The sequence below is a fragment of the Symphalangus syndactylus genome, chromosome 1 (assembly GCF_028878055.3).
Source record: "Symphalangus syndactylus isolate Jambi chromosome 1, NHGRI_mSymSyn1-v2.1_pri, whole genome shotgun sequence".
NCBI lineage: Eukaryota > Metazoa > Chordata > Mammalia > Primates > Hylobatidae > Symphalangus > Symphalangus syndactylus.
In genome coordinates, this window is record NC_072423.2 from 75,913,973 (window position 1) to 75,930,691 (window position 16,719).

The 16,719-nt window shown below is 41.1% G+C and overlaps 1 protein-coding gene and 1 long non-coding RNA gene across 3 annotated transcripts in view; one reads left to right on the forward strand and one right to left on the reverse strand.

Annotated features, from left to right (window-relative positions):
• Positions 1–313: 313 nt before the first annotated feature.
• Positions 314–6,871, reverse strand: LOC134736886 (uncharacterized). The gene is made up of 2 exons (XR_010121324.1): positions 2,968–6,871; positions 314–1,325 (listed from the first exon to the last, which is right to left on the reverse strand). It is a non-coding gene; the product is annotated as an uncharacterized lncRNA (long non-coding RNA).
• VAPA (VAMP associated protein A) overlaps positions 1,640–16,719 on the forward strand; it is a 43,540-nt gene continuing 28,460 nt past the window's right edge. The window contains exon 1 of one of the 2 annotated variants that reach the window (XM_055238470.2): positions 1,640–2,343. In XM_055238470.2, coding sequence (XP_055094445.1) covers positions 2,265–2,343 — 79 coding nt within the window. In that variant the 5' untranslated portion in view covers positions 1,640–2,264. The remainder of the gene's footprint in view (positions 2,344–16,719) is intronic. The other variant, XM_055238462.2, reaches the window with a different exon arrangement.

Here is a 16,719-nt window from a genome sequence, read left to right on the forward strand (position 1 = left end):
CTAGGTCAGGCCTGTAATCTCAGCACTTTGGGAGGCCAAGACAAGTGAATCAAGAGGTCAGGAGATCGAGACCATCCTGGTTAACATGGTGAAACCCCATCTCTACTAAAATATAAAAAAATTAGCCGGGCGTGGTGGCGGGTGCCTGTAGTCCCAGCTACTGGGGAGGCTGAGGCAGGAGAATGGCGTGAACCTGGGAGGCGGAGCTTGCAGTGAGCTGAGATCACGCCACTGCACTCTAGCCTGGGGGACAGAGAGAGACTCTATCTTAAAAAAAAAAAAAAAGAAAGAAATGATGGCACAACCCAAAGAGTGAGCAGCAGCAAGATTTATCGTGAAGAGCAAAAGAACAAAGCTTCCACAAGGTGGAAAGCTACCCAAGCAGGCTGCCCCTGCAGGCCGGGGTGGCCAGCTTTTATTGGCTTATTTGTCCCTGCCCATGCCCTGCTGATTCGTCCATTTTACAGAGTGCTGATTGGTCCATTTTACAAACCTCTAGCTACCTACAGAGCGCTGATAGGTGCATTTTTACAGAGCACTGATTGGTGCATTTTACAAAACTCTAGCTAGCTACAGAGTGCTGATTGGTGCATTTTACAATCCTCTTGTAAGAAAAGTTCTCCAAGTTCACCCAACCCAGAAATCCAGCTGGCTTCACGTCTTACTCCCAGGAACTTCATGGCTGAAGACACATTCCTCCTGGGTGTCACAATCTTCTGTGAATGCCAGGCTAGCAATTCCAGCAGGCTGTTCCTGGATGGACTCTTAATACCTGGATCGCACATGAAAACTCAGACTTGGTGCCTATGTCTAGACTGTTGTTTCGTCTCGTTTATTTTCTAGACAAACTGTGCTGCTCAATGGCAGTAGCATCAATATGTCTTTTGTTTCGTGGCGCTACCTAGGGATTTAAATTCGAACCGTATCATAAAATACAATATAGGTTTATTTACAGCACATTGGTTTCATCTGACGTTCCTGTAACGGACTACCCTGGCAATTGGCTAAAGTTTTGTCAGCAAGTTTGCTGCTGGGATTTTTCTCATTTGGTTCAGTTTACTACAGCCTATCGTAAGTGATGCAGATGGAGTTAGTTTCTAACATGTGAATGTGAGAACTGTTTTGGTTTGGGTCCATCATTAAAACTGAAGAAGATTATTTGGGTTCGATGGTGTAGATTTTGACCTTTATTTCTAGTTTCTGTGTGCTTTGTCATATTTCCTCTTGCTTCCTAGACGAGGTGTGTTTCCTTATCTGATTTTGCATCACTGGAGAGAACTCAGGAAGCAGGAGAGGCTGGATTGGATACCACAGGGAATGCAGCCCTGCCAACAGGATTGGATAGAATTAGAGCAAACGGACACATCCCCCCCCCCACCCCGCCTGTTCTCCACAGGGCAGATTTTATTAATATATTTCCAACATTGGGGCCTCGTTTCAGTCTTCAAAAGTTTTTTCCTTTTTTAGCGCAAAGTAGACGCGCTCTGAGAGCCAAAATTAGCGTCCGCGAGCCCCACCCCATTCGCCTCCAACAGACCTAGATCTCCTTTCCGCCCATAAACAGCCGTTACTACAGTTCCCAGCAAGCACCGCGCAGGGCCGCAAAGGGCCAGGCCCTCGGCGAAGGCCTCGCCCCGCAGGGGGTATGCCGGGAGTTGTAGTGAGTGGGTGCTTCCCTACTACTACTACTACTTGTCCCTTCCACTGGGCATTCCCACTTGAAAGAGTGTGATGCGCTGCCACAGCAGTTTCTCTAGTTCCGTACTCGGAGCTCAAGGTGACAGAGGACTGCGCCTCCAGCCCTGCGCTGCGCATCGCGTCGGTCCCGCGAACCTTTGCCCCGCCTCCTTCCACACCCGTTCCCTTGACAGCTGGGCTGCGCTCGGGGCCGCGGCAAGCCGCGAGCGCGCAGGCGCAGCAGCCCCGCGCCGCGCTAGGCGGGCCTGGAGGGCGGGACGAGCGCTAGGGGCTCCTGGCCGCCGGGGCGCGCACGTAGGCACGCAGAGGCCGTCACGTGGGTCGCCGAGGATCGCAGTGCGCGTGGCCGTGGCGGCTGCTGTGGGGTTGAGTCAGTTGTGAGATCCGGAGCTGCTGACCCAGCGGGTGGCCCACCGAACCGGCGACACAGCGGCAGGCGTCAGGGCTCGGGAGCCGCGAGCCTGGCCTCGTCCTAGAGCTCGGCCGAGCCGTCGCCGCCGTCGTCCCCCGCCCCCAGTCAGCAAACCGCCGCCGCGGGCGCGCCCCCGCTCTGCCCTGTCTCTCCGATGGCGTCCGCCTCAGGGGCCATGGCGAAGCACGAGCAGATCCTGGTCCTCGACCCGCCCACAGACCTCAAATTCAAAGGTAGGCAGAGCGGGGACACCCCCTGTTGGGGTGGGGCGCGCGGACGGCTGGCTGGCTGACGGCGGGGGGCGCGGAGGGCACGTCGGCGGCCCTGGCGCGAGGGAGCGCCCCCTCCCCCACGCCCCGGCGCCTGCCCTTTCCCGGCAGCTTTCTCGCCACCGCCTCGGCCGGCCTGCCCCTTGCTGAGGCCCGCTTCATCCCCGCCCGCCCTGCGGTGCGCGCGCCGGCCGGGGCGAGGCGGAGGGGAGCCGGGCCCTGGCGCCGCTGCTGCCGTCGCCGCCGCCATCTTGCGGTCCCGCGGGGGCGCCTCCTGGGTGTCCGGTCCCGCCCGCGCCGCGGTCCGCCCGGGCCCGCGTCCTTGGCCCTGGAGGCCCACGGTGTGCTCCGGCGGGGCGTGGGCGGGTGGGCACCCGAGGGCGTGCGCTCTGGGCTGCGGCGGGGAGTAGGCTCTGGAGGTGGCGCAAGCTGCGTCTGTCTCCCGTTCCCGGCTGTCAGCGGCGCAGGGAGGCTAGCGCGCGGCGCGGGACCCCTTGGGAGTGAGAGCCGCCACCCGGCCCCTGCCCCGGCCCTGGGAGAGCTCAGTGCAGCCGGCCCTCGGGCTCCGCGGAGGGCGTCGCTTCTCACTTTTTCGCCGGGTTTAGAACTCGACCGTCAGGTGTAGGGCGCGGGGGAGGTGGAGAATCCTTGGAGGTGCCTGGCAAGGGCTGCCGGGTGCTGTTGGCACGGACCCAGGCGCGTGCGGGCAGGAGCGATGCGTCAGCCGCAAACGGAGAGTTGTAGGTTCATAGTAGCGGGGCTTCTTGCCTTCTACGACATTTCAGTGTGCCACCCGCGTGCTTTTATTTAGCCCTTTAGTTGAGCTTCTCTGCTGAGAAACCTTCAGTGCGTGTGACTTTTTTGCTTTTACGTTTGCGGTTTCCGACAGATCCTGAGAAGGCTGATAAGGTGTCACCCAGCTCTGTAACTTTGTAGGTTTTTGTAGTACTGCCGGTGATAAGTTTTTAGTCTGACTTGGTGATCCTGAAAGAATCGCAGGGGCTTTTGGTCCGTTTCCTTGTCAATATGTAGTGTACTTTAGGAAAGAGAGTTAAAATGTACAGATTTTTATTTTTTTCTTTGTTCTTAAGGAATACTGAAAGAGTGTGAACATCTAATAGAAAAGTAGGTTCCTTCCTATCTTTAGTTAAGTGTAAAGTGAGTCCCGTTTTGGAAGTCTATGTCTTGTATTTCAATTGTTGAATGAGAACAATTTTTGTGAGGCTTATAGCAATTCTATTGCTAAAAGAAAAAATTAAATCCTTTATTGTTGTGTAAGGTTGAGTCCAAGAGAAAACCAACTACATTGTTTTCCATAGGAAAAACTTCAGTTTTAGGAATTTAAAATATATTCTGGAATTATGAGATTAATATTAAGTAACTACATTGCAAGCTTTTTAGTGCATTTACGAATTTCTTTGAATAGAAGTGTAAGTGAGCTACTTGTCGGGTAAGGATTTGGTTTTAAGAGAAGGTGCAGTGAATGTATTTTATTGCAAGCTTATGTAAGTTGTGTGATTTTTACGTAGTTTTAGCTGGGGGAAAACCTTTGAGGAATCATGGAAAGTCCTAACTCAGCCATTATCATGAGATAATTTAATGTAAATCTGTATGATGTGTTTTTTTAATATTTCATTTTTATCTTTTGATTGGCTGTGTTTACAGTGAACATTTCCTCTACTGGATAACTATGTGTAAATTGCCATTAGGGACTTATAAGCCTTTACAACCAGTTTTAGGCCAGGAAATGTCCACAGTTCGAAGTTTTCTCCTTAGGGAAGTTGTTACATTGCTGTAGTAAGAGAGTAATAATAGTGGAGAAGCAGGTTTAAAAAACAAGCAAAAGCCCTACACAGTGACTTACTCATGTATTTCCTTTTTGGGGGGTATTGGAGAATTATAGCTATGATTATAGAACACATTGTTTTTGTGTTGCCAGTAAAAATAAGACTAGCCAGGGAAACAGAAAAGGTGTGTAGATGGTGTAACAGAGAGACAACCCTGTCTGAGGAAAGAAGCCCTTTCTCTACGTCCCCCATCCCTCCCTTAGGAGGCCTTTAAGGAAAAGGCTTGTTTTTCATTTCAAGGGAGGTTTAGGCCAAGAGAGTGGTTGAGTAAACACACCGCTGTGAGAGAATGCCTGGTACTTAAATGCCCAATAGTTTGTTGTGTGTTTCAGTTTAAAGATGGAGATAATGGGGAGGATTGGGAGGTGACATTTGGTGTTTGATTCCTTAATATTCTTTTAGTCAAAGGTAAATTGTTGGCTTTGATGGAAACCTTTGTGTATTTAAAAGCACAGTTCAACACTGAGCAGATTCATTTAGAATGTACAGTCTACTTGTGCTTAGTTTATGATAGAAAAAAATCATTTAACTGACTTACCCTAAGTCATTCAAAACTTTCTTTTTAAGTGAAGGACTTTTAAAAGACAGTTTTGCAGAATTCTTTGTCATCTTCTAGTATGTTTATTTTAGTTATTTTGATTCTGAGTTTGGGATGGTTTCTCCAGGAGTGACTCAGGTAATCATTCTGAGATTGGATAGTTTTTCTTTTATACACCTAACAACCGTCTTGAAGATGAATTAACAGTATTTTGCACAATTTTGCAAAAGCAGATACCAACTATTTCAGTACATTTTTCTATATACCTCAGTATTTTAAAAAAAGTTTGTTTTATACAATCGTTAACATACAAAAGTGCATTTATGTTGATGTAATGAATTCTGAAGTAGATCTCTTGTGTTAGTTAAGAAAAAGAAGTAGACACTGCTTTACTTCAAATTCTGTTTAAACCTTGGAAGTAATTTTACCTAGATTTCAGATTTGAAACTTGGTATTTTATGTGAAAGATTTTTTTGTCTTTAAAATTTTTTACATGATAAAATTCCGTTTATAACGTATTACACATTTTATTTTTCTACCTATTAGCAGTTTTTTTTTATTTTTCGAGATGGAGTCTTGCTCTGTTGCAGTGGCTGGATCTCAGCTCATTGCAGTCTCTGCCTCCCAGGTTCAAGCAATTCTCCTGCCTCAGTCTCCAGAGTAGTTGGAACTACAGGCATGCACTACCATGTCCAGCTAATTTTGAATGTTTTGTAGAGACGGGGTTTTGCCAGGCTGGCCTCGAACTCCTGACCTCAGGTGATCCACCTGCCTTGGCCTCCCAAAGTGCTGGGATTACAGGCGTGAGCCGCCGCACCTGACCCCTATTAGCAGTTTTGTAGAAAAGTTTGAAGAAGAAAGTTTATAAAATGCTAAAATAAATTTCAAATAGATTCTTCTTAATGATCAGAGAGAGACAAAAATAAACCAAAATCCTTGTGTTGAGAGTGGCCCATAACAATAAATCAACAAAGAAAATTAAGCTCTCTGAGGGATCAAGGGACGTGTGGTGTCAACATCAGCTAGTGCATCTTTGCATAGAAGCAGCACGGGGGGAACATTAGAGAATACTCCTCTGGATGGATATTTAGCACATTTTTAGGTGTTTCCAGTCAACTCTTCATGTTTCCCAGTGGCTATACAAAACGCCTGGGGCTATAGAATGTAATCTTTAATCATATTACTCCGTTCCTTAATTTTTAAGTAACTCTCAGTTGCTCACAGAATAAAAGTCAGATTTTTTTTTTTTTTTCGGTGAGACATACGATCTCTTCCATGATGTGCCTTCCTCTTGTAACACCTGTTAAGCTGTACACATCCATACTTTCTTCCCTGAGAAAGAAAAACCCTGCTCATACCCAGGGTTCTTTGTTCCTCTGTTTTTGCTGGCTAAGGTAAAATTCCTTATGACTCAGACCATGTTCCATGAGATGTTTTCCCGCTGGTTTTCAATCACTGGCTGCATTGTTTTAACATATAAATACACCAGAGTCTTTCATTTTAAAAACAAATAAGCAGACATGTACTTCTTTGACCATAACTCTTTCTAGTATGTGTCTCTCCCTGTCCTTCATTTCCTTTGCATTCAGACTTTTTGGAAAAATAGTCCATATTCACTGTTTTTCCAGTTACTCACCTTTTATTCTCTCTTCAGTCCACGGTACTTTTACCCCCTCACTACTTATTGCTAACTTAATCATTTCCAGTTTTTGTCTCACTTGACCTCCCCCTGGCTCTTGACATTACCGACAGTTTCTTTAAAAAAATCCTCAATTCTTCTGGCTTCTATAACACCATTGTCTTCTAGTTTTCTTATTTGCTCCATTTATTATCTTATTTGTGGCATTCTCCTCAAATGCTCATGTGTCTGAGATTCTGATTTGGTTTCATTTATCTCACTCTGTGAACTTTCTTTGTTTATTTCATTGTTTTGAGGTTTTCTGTTTATCTTCCTTGCTCTCTGCAGGTATTGCTACACCCCCAAGTCTGTTTTAATTCACATTTCACAGTCAGTCAAGAGCACATACTCAAACAACTTACTCACTATTTAGATTTGAATATTGCACAGATACTCTAAACTCAAAATATCTCAACTTTTTTACTACCCAAGCCTACTCTTCCTGTATTTTTTATTTTTATTTTTGAGACGGGGTCTTGCTCAGTTGCTCAACCTGGAGTGCAGTGGCATGCACGTTCTTGGCTCTTTGCAGCCGTGACCTCCTGGGCTCAAGTGATCCTCCTGAATAGCTAGGACTATAGGTGCATGCTACCATGCCCAGCTAATCTTTTACCTACATATGGGAGTGTCGCTGTGTTGCCCAGGCTGATCTCAAACTCCTGACCTTGTGTGATTCTCCTGCCTTGGCCTCCTAAAGTGCTGGGATTACAGGCCTGAGCCATTGCACTTGGCTTTATTTTTATTTTTTAGTGGCATCATGATTACACCAGAAACAATATGCATATCTAATAATTAAAATCTGTGTTTCTATTTTTGACATAATCCCTTTGTCCACTTCAATGCGTTTCTACTTCCAAATTCATTTATTTTTAAAATTCATTCAATTATGGATCTAATATGATTAGATTTGAGTATCTGCTACATGTCAGGTATGATGAATAAATACTGGAACTACAGTTGTGAATGAAACACAAGCCATGTTTTCATGGGGCAGTTCTAACAAGAGAGATAGATACTAATAAAATAATGAGAAGAATAAAGTGTACCCCTGAAGAGCTATATAGTGCGACGAGAATGTAAAATAAGGGTCTTCGATCAGGCTGTCACAGTTGAACTAAGATTCCAACAATGAGTAAAAGTTATCCTGGTGAAGAAGCAAGGAAAATGCATGTTCAAATATCCGGTAGCAGGAGGGACCGTGAAACATTTACCACACTGAAAGAGGTCGGTGTGGCAGTGGTGAAAATAGCCAAGATGAATGTAGTGCTGGTTTAGTAGGTCAAGTTAGGAGTTTTGTTTTTATCCTGAGCCACCAGGGTTTTTAAGTGAGGAGAGGAGCAGTGAAGATGGAGGGAATGGAATAACATCACGTTTGCATTAAAAAATAATTCTGGTAGCAATGTAAAATTATACTAGAGGGGAGAAAGAGATGAATTAGGCAGCTGCAGCAGTCCTGGCAAGTGGTGACCCCTTGGACTGAGGTCATGGTACTGGAGGTGGTGAAAAGTTAGGTTAAATGAGTGAGACTTGGTGGTCTCTATGTGCACTGAGAGAAAGGGTATGAATGTCTGAGATTTCTGCTTAAATAACTGGGGAAATGGTGGTGCTATTTGTTTAAGAAACGGTGGATGTCTGGATGAGGATGAAATGCATCTTATTTGGGGGTGTGTGAAGAGAGGTGTAGGAGGAAGACGTTTGGTAAATATGTTTAGGTCTTTCAGGATATTAACAAGAAGGTGGATTTGGTTAAATGGGTGTGTTACTTAAGGAAACGTCTGGGCTTTGGGTAATTTCCTTACTTCAGGTGATTACCTTTTATATTTACTAGTCAGCAGACATCTCCTTTTCTTTCTTTCATTTTTTTCTTGAGATGGAGCCTCGCTTTGTCACCCGGGGTGGTGTGCAGTGGCGCTATCTCAGCTCACTGCAACCTCTGCCTCCTGAGTTCAAGTGATGCTCCTGCCTCAGCCTCCCTAGTAGCTGGGATTACAGGCGTGCACCACCATGCCTGGCTAATTTTTGTATTTTTAGTAGAGATGGGGTTTTGCCGTGTTGGCCAGGCTGGTCTCCCTGACCTCAGGTGATCCACCCGCCTCTGCCTCCCAAAGTGTTGGAATTACAGGCGTGAGCTACCGTGCCCAGCCTCATTTATTGTCAGTTCTTTACCCTGTCCTCCACACTGCTGCTAGAACTACGCTTTGGAAAAAGGAGGCTGTTACTGTTAGTCCTTGGTTAAAGAACTCTAAATGTTTTCCCATTATGTACTTGAAAAATCCAAAATCCACTGCCTAACTCTCCAGCCTCAGTGTCTATTGTTTTTCTTCTCTCCATAACTTTGGGTATATGAAACCATTTTCGCAAACACTCCAGGCCACTGCAATGCTTTGCACAGGCTCTGCTCAGAATATTGTCCTCCCTTACGTCTGTCAGGCAGCCTCTTATTTCAAGAATCACTTTCTCTTGAGAAGTCGTCGATATTCTACCAGTCCAAGTTGGTCAGAGCCTTCATGCCACTGTTGAAGCTTGTGCTTACCTATAATAACAGTACTTTCACATTAGATAGTAGTTATGCTTACATATTCTCCCCTCCCAAACTATACTATGAACTCTTAGTGTATACCTGTTAATGTTTGTACTAACAAGTTCTGACATCATAAAATGATTGCCCAATAAGTGTTGATTGAATTAATAAGATGCAGATGATTTCTCCAGTAATTTTTATTTTTTAGTTTTGGATCTTGACTCAGTTGGAGTTTTCACCTGCCTTTGCAGGTAATAGTGCTTTCAAAATTTTGTACTTCCAGAAAAGGGGTGGTAGGGTATTTTGTAAAGAGCTGACTAACCCTAAAGGTAGGTTGTTTCATGTTTGTGTTTTTTTCATTTGTAAAGTGAGAGGTAGGACTAGGTGATTTCTTGGGTGTTCTGTCTTTAAAAGTTTGTGTGAATATATGACAATTGAGTACAAAAAGAAAATGCTATTTTTCTGTGAAGCAGAAAAATGCATATAAAGAATAGGGAAAACTATACTTTTAATCCTTTAAAAAGATTTTATTGTGTATATTTGAGGTATACATATAACATGATGTTACGGGATACATGTAGATAGTAAAGTGGTTACTATAGTGAAGCAAATTGACATATCCATCATCTCAACATAGTTTCTTTTTATCTTACCTTTACTGACCATTTAGTGAAATCTTATTTGCCTTTCAGAGGTGGAGGTTAATACAGGATGGATCTTGCCTTCTTTTGATCATAAAGTTTTAGAAAAAAATTAAATGTGTGAGAGGACTGTTAACTTGCAAATGCTTGTTTACTGGTTTAATTCTTTTTATAACTGAAATGTGACTCAAATTAGTAAGTTTTAAATTAGTAAGTTTTAAACGTTTGAAAACTTTCAAACATGAGCACCTTATAATATGAACCTCAGTATGCCTTAATTTAGTAAATTAAATTTAAATATAAATTTAATAATTAACATTTTACTATAATCATACTTGTTTATATATTTTTGTTTGCCTCTGTGTTTGTATTTTTTTGCAGCGGTCTCACTCTGACACCAGACTGAAGTGCAGTGGTGCTATCATAGCTCATTGCAGCCTTGAACTCCAGGGCCCAAGCGATCCTTCCGAGTAACTAGGACTACAGGTGCATGCTATTGTGCCCAGCTAATTATTATATCTGTTTTTTTTTTTTGTAGAGACAGTCTTGCTATGCTATTTTGCCCAGGCTGATCTTGAACTCCTGGTCTCAAGCGATCCTCCTTCCTCAGCCTCCCAAAGTGCTGGAATTACAGGCATGAGCCACCATACCTGGCCTGCCTCAGTATTTTTAAAACAAATCCTGGATGATAGCATAACATTTCATCCCTAGATACTTGAGTTTGCATTTCTAACCAAAAAAAGACATTTTCTTTGCATAATCATGATACTGTTAACACGTAATAAAATTAACAGTAGTTCTTTGATATCCTCTAATATTTAGTCTGTTACAAAGAACAAAATCACACTTAAGAGTTTATTAGCCGGGCGCGGTGGCTCATGCCTGTAATCCCAGCACTTTGGGAGGCCGAGGCGGGTGGATCACAAGGTCAGGAGATCGAGACCACGGTGAAACCCCGTTTCTACTAAGAATACAAAAAATTAGCTGGGCGTGGTGGCGGGCGCCTGTAGTCCCAGCTACTCGGAGAGGCTGAGGCAGGAGAATGGTGTGAACCTGGGAGGCGGAGCTTGCAGTGAGCCAAGATCGCGCCACTGCACTCCAGCCTGGGCAACAAAGCGAGACTCTGTCTCACAAAAAAAAAAAAAAGAGTTTATTAATAATAACAATCTCAATGGCATAGGAAATCAGGTATACCTGGCCTCACAGGAAGAGTCTGTTTATAATCTAGATTCAAGGCCAGCCAATATATATGCTGGTGACTGACCAGTCAAAATTTTGATGCCTCACCCTGAAACACAAATATAAATAGAGGGTTATAGGTTTCAGACCGTCAAGGTCATATGGACTGGGAGACAAAACAGTGCCTAATTTGGACCAGTGGCAAGCAGAAGCAACTAATTGAGAGAAAAAAGGCAGAGAAACATAGGCAGAGAGGTCTTTTGATCCCAGGAATTAGTTTCTCTTGAATACAGCCTCTCCTGTGATGCCAGTTATACTTCATTTCCTGTGCCATTGAATTGCTTACATCTTTATGATGAACTCTTCAGTATGGGTTTTTTAATAATAAAATATTCTTTGCTTAAATGAGATTGGATTTGATATTTTCTGAAGACATACTTGTAATTATTCTTTAACATTTCACTTTATAAAAAATTCTATGATCTGTTATACATATTTCACTTTGTTATTCTGTAACACATATTTCACTTATAAAAAGTCTAAACTGGGCTGGGCGCGGTGGCTCATGCTTGTAATCCCAGCACTTTGGGAGGCCGAGGTGGGCGGATCACGAGGTCAGGAGATCAAGACCACGGTGAAACCCCCGTCTCTACTAAAAATACAAAAAATTAGCCGGACGTGGTGGCGGGTGCCTGTAGTCCCAGCTACTCGGAGAGGCTGAGGCAGGAGAATGGCGGGAACCTGGGAGGTGGAGCTTGCAGTGAGCCGAGATTGCGCCACTGCACTCCAGCCTGGGTGACAGAGCGAGACTCCATCTCAAAAAAAAAAAAAAAAAAGTCTAAACTGGTGTCTTCAATGCTTATAAAAGAAACTTCCACATCATTTTTGTTGACTTATGCATCAGTAATATACCATAGCATGCTTAGCTGCTTTTCTCTGGTGTTTGGATGTTCTTTATAACTAGTTGTCACGAATGTTTGATACTGTTCTGAAAATTCAGATTTAAAGGAGTGAGAAGTTTAGTTACGTATCTTTCAGCCTTTTAAGGAAATGATTGGATTGCATTACCATTAAAAAGTAGGGATGTTAATTAAAAAAGAATTGTTGCTATGAGAGGACTTTTAAACGTATGTTTATAGTATAACGACAAATTTCTCATGGGCCTATGTTTTGACAGTTCTTTTGTTTTGTAGCTTTATGTTTCATGTATGTGTGTATATGTGTGAAGTGTATATGAATATGTATATAATTTTAATTCTTGAATAATACGACATGGAGTGACTGTCATACTTTAAAGACATAGGGTGCCTTTAAATCGTACAGTGTTTCCTGTTTAGTTTTTCCTGTGAAAAAATTTTACTTTTTAAAGCCTGTAGGGCCAGAATCTTTTGGTCTTGTTTTCTGAGTACTGTTCCCACTGAGAAAAACCTCACTAACAACAGATCCCCAAAAAATCTGTGGTTCTTAATTTTTTCAGTTTTTTCTTCCAGGATTTTACAAATAAGAGGATTTATAAGCAAATTAAGCTACTATGGGTACATGTTTAAAAGTCCCTTGTTATATAAAATCAATGCTAAATGTAGAAAATGGAAAAAGTTTAGATACTATAAAACCGTCTATGGCCATACCACCCTGAACGTGCCCAATCTCGTCTGATCTCGGAAGCTAGCAGGATCGGGCCTGGTTAGTACTTGGACGGGAGATATTATAAAGCCAATAAAAATTACTTAGTCTCACAAAGTAACCACTGTTAACATTTTGATAAACTTTTTATAACTATGCTGTGTATAACTATATATTTATATCTTGTATGTTTTTAGTTAAGATTATTGTGATCAGTTTTTCATGTTATATTTTCCCCTAGCAAGAACTTTAGATCTAAATAATAATAAAAAAAAAGTTTATTTCAGGTTCTCTGAAAATGTGCCTTCTTTTCTATTTCTTTACATCCTACCTATCTAGAATCCAAAAACTTAAACTTTAGATGTGGACCACTCGTTTCTATTTTAATCAAGATGTTAAATTATTAGTAAGTAGCATGCACTAATTTCATGTTCATTCTTGAACACTAACATTGTTCTTTTACAAGTAATTTATGTGTACGTCTTATTGTTCTTTGGAAGTTTAGAGTGGAGGGACATAAAATTGGTATGAAATGTTGCAAATCAAAGTGTTCCACTTCTGAGTTAAGACTATTGTTTATTTTCTCTGCCTTGTTTTCAAGATTATGTCACCAGGATTATTTAGGTCAGAATGAGCAGTGTATGCATCAGAATACCTTAAAAAGCACTCCTAAAATGTTTAAGGTAGTTTTTTTAAATAAAATGTCAATAAAGCTGTGATGGGTTTAGGATTGAGTTATCTTCCATCTTTACCACAGGGTAGAAGACGTTAAAGTGGTAAGTAAAGTTAATCACAATGTCACATGACATGAGAGAAGCCTTAGGGATCATTTTACCTACAGATTCTAAAATGAAGGAGGTTAGACTGGGATAGAGAGGGGAAGTGATTTACCCAAGGTCCATTACCTAGGTAATGGTTTTAGCTGTTAAGCCTCAGATTGAACATACTACATTATGCTTTTTTTAAAAAGTCATAGTATAACATCAGTAACAGAAATGAGCATCTCCCTTCCCCCAGAAGGCTGCCAAAAGAATAGAAAGGTTTTCATTTTTTATTTAGGTACCTGTTTATGTAAAGGTGATGGATGAGTATTTATACGACCAGAACAATACTACACTGTATGAAAATGGTGTAAAAGAAGTAAAAGACATGGTCCCTTCCTGTTGGTAACTTTTTCATACTGTAATTTTAGGCTCCCAGAGTGGGAATACTGTTTTATAAAAAATGATTACATGACTATATTAAGTGGAGAGTTTTCATGATACATTCTGAAACTATTGATTGTATAATATGGATAAACTGATTGTATAATATGATTGTATGTTTGTGTAATTGTGTAATATGATTGTATAATATGGACAGTGAGGCAATTTCAGAATTAAAGCCCTTAGAGGCTTAAATAAAATAGTGCAGTCTTGCTTTTCCATTAATCTCAGGATCCATACTTTTATGATGTTAGTGAAATCTTATAAAGAGATATGTTTTAATGCTTCAATGACTAAATTTTTAAAAATAGAACTAAGACTCATTTTCTTTTCCAGAAAGTAGTACTCTATTTGTACAAAAATATTTATACAAAAATATTTCTTCAGTACCTACTACGCCAGGCATTGTGTTAGTTGCTGGAGATACAGCAGCTAACGAAACAAAGACCTATTCATGGAGCTTACATCAAGTCTGATATTTCAATGTGTTTGAAAAAAATATATAGTAAGGGTAAATTCAAGTGACATCATTTAAAAAATTTGTAATAAGAATGTTTTAGGGCTTTCTTGGATGTAAAATGTAAAATGTAAAATATTTTTTGAGTGCTTGATACTTATTTCAAGAAGTGTTCAGTGTTGATCTGTGTGACCAAGAGAAATACAATATCCATTTAAAAATCTTTTTCATATATTGCTAATTTGACTGCACTTTCATGCTTTATTGTGGCAGAAGTCTACCTGGAATACTTATGAATTAGAAAATAAATACCGTTAGGTTATATGTACAAAATTTATGAGAGTTCAGGCCCTAGAGTCAGACCTGGTTTGACTTCCCACTTTCATTGCTTCGAGTTACATGACCTTGGACTACTGTTTACCTTCTGAGTTGAATCATCTGTAAACTTGGTATAGTAAAATGTAATGAAAGTAGCTACTTCATGGACTTGTGAGGGTTAAATAACACAGTTCATACAAAGTTATTGATAAATGAGTGCCCAATAAACGCTAGCTGTTCCGTTAGTAGATATTCTGTGTACTATATAGTATTAATATATGTTTTGTATCTATGATTACCTTAACATGACACCGCAGATACTCAGCAGCATAACCCTTGTGTAACTGGGAAACAGTTTAATCAGTGATACAGCTTAATTAGCTAAAACCTGTTGGAAACATTGAAGGTAGTCATCACCTGCATTGCTGTGGCTACATTGTTTGTGTGTTTGAGCAGAGCACCCAGCCTTCCTCGTTAGTCTGCACTGCATAGCTAAGAATTTACAAAGACCTTGTCAAGAACTGTGAAGGGACTGAAATTTTAGCCTGCTGCAGTTTTGTAGATGTTGGTAGAAGACGTGAGATTTCCTGAGTTAGACAATGGACATCATTGTTCATGGCACTGCAAGTGGAATGGGCTTTATATTTGTGTTGGTTTTCCTTGCCCTCCTCAAGTTCCTTGGAGGTGACAGAGGTGTTTGGGTAGATGCTACTCGCATAGTGAGTTTGCATCATAACTAGAAACCCTGAGCTTAGAGAAGAATCTTTCATAGTGGGCTGTGCAGAAACCTACCTGACCTTTGTTCCAGTAGAAGACCTTATCTTTATTATATTGGTCAGTGAACAAACCTGCCTCTCTCCTCAGAAGGGAGGTGTTGTCTTCTAAGACAGTTCACTATTTAATACATCCTTGAAGAGATAGTCTGGGTAAAAACTCCCAGGACTTCTCCTTGCAAGATGTGCAGAAATGCTAGAGGCCCATGGAGAATTGTCTCCTAAACACACCTCTGAGTAACTAGCCTAAATGGGGGTCACAGAGTTCATAAATTAATGTTCATGTGCATTGTCTGTTTATTCTTAAGCTACATTTTAGAAGCGTTTTCTGAAATGCTCTGTGCGATATACTACTGCTTATCCCGTATTAAAATTTTATTCTCTTAACAGAAAACAAATACTAAAGTTGATACGCATACTGAGATGTTTAATAGTGACTATACTGATACCTTCAGCTTACTTTGATGTGCATCAAAAATTAAGTGGATGTCTGGACAGGGCAGATAGATATGCCGCAAAGTAAATACAGCAAAATGTTCATTGTAGAATGTGAGTGATGAGTGTATGAGTGTTTATATAATTATCTCAACTTCTGTGTCAAATTTTTCATAATAAAATGTTGGGGGAAAAGCTAGCTGTTCCCCTCCTCCACAGTTGATTCTCTTTGCAGCTGAACTCAACTCAGCCTTTCAAGATAACTTTGTTATCAATAGTTCGCATCAAAATATGGATGAATGATAACAGTTTTTAAAAACTGTTAGAGTGATTCTTTTTTTTTTGGTAGCTCTTCTCAGCTTAGTGGGATTCCTTTTAAAACTGGGCGGTTTGGAGAATAAAGGTCCGGAAGTCATTGTTCTGAATGCTTGAATTTTACATATATGGACTGACTAAAAAGGGTATTTCCTGCTGGAAAAATGTTTTTAGGCAAAGGAGGCAGGCCAGTCTCACTTGACTAACTGCTGGGTGAGCTGCCTTAAAATTTTCTAATATTTTTGACATCTCAGGTTCTAAGTTTTTTTAAAACTTATGTGCAGACTTTTTTACTGAAAGGCCACATTTGTGTATGTGTTACATTTCTGTTTGATTGTAAGAATTTGGGACTAGGAGTAGGATTTTGGCTTAATGGCAGTGACAGCTGTAGAGGAGTTGGGACAGAATACTTAGTGGCAGGAAATGGTAGGGCTTCCAAAAAACAACAGCCACGTAATTGAAAGGTAGAAGTATTTTAACTGTAGATTTTTTTCAATGTAAGAGTGGAAATAAATGTAACTTGTATGCAGTTTTCTTTTTTTCATACGGGATAGTTCATTATAAACAGTGATGTATCTGTAACATAAGTTTCTATCAATACTTTTGATTAAAATGGACCAGTTCAGAAATTGTTTCCTAAATGTTAAACTAAGCAGTTATATTCGGCAAATGATAGGATTTCCCTCATTTATAGGGATTAAGTTTTAGAAATCCTCAAAACATATTTATTACATAAATTGCATGAGATGTTCACTTTGTCATCAAACCTGCTTTTCACTGTTTTTTCAATTTTTCAAGGTTATTTCAAGG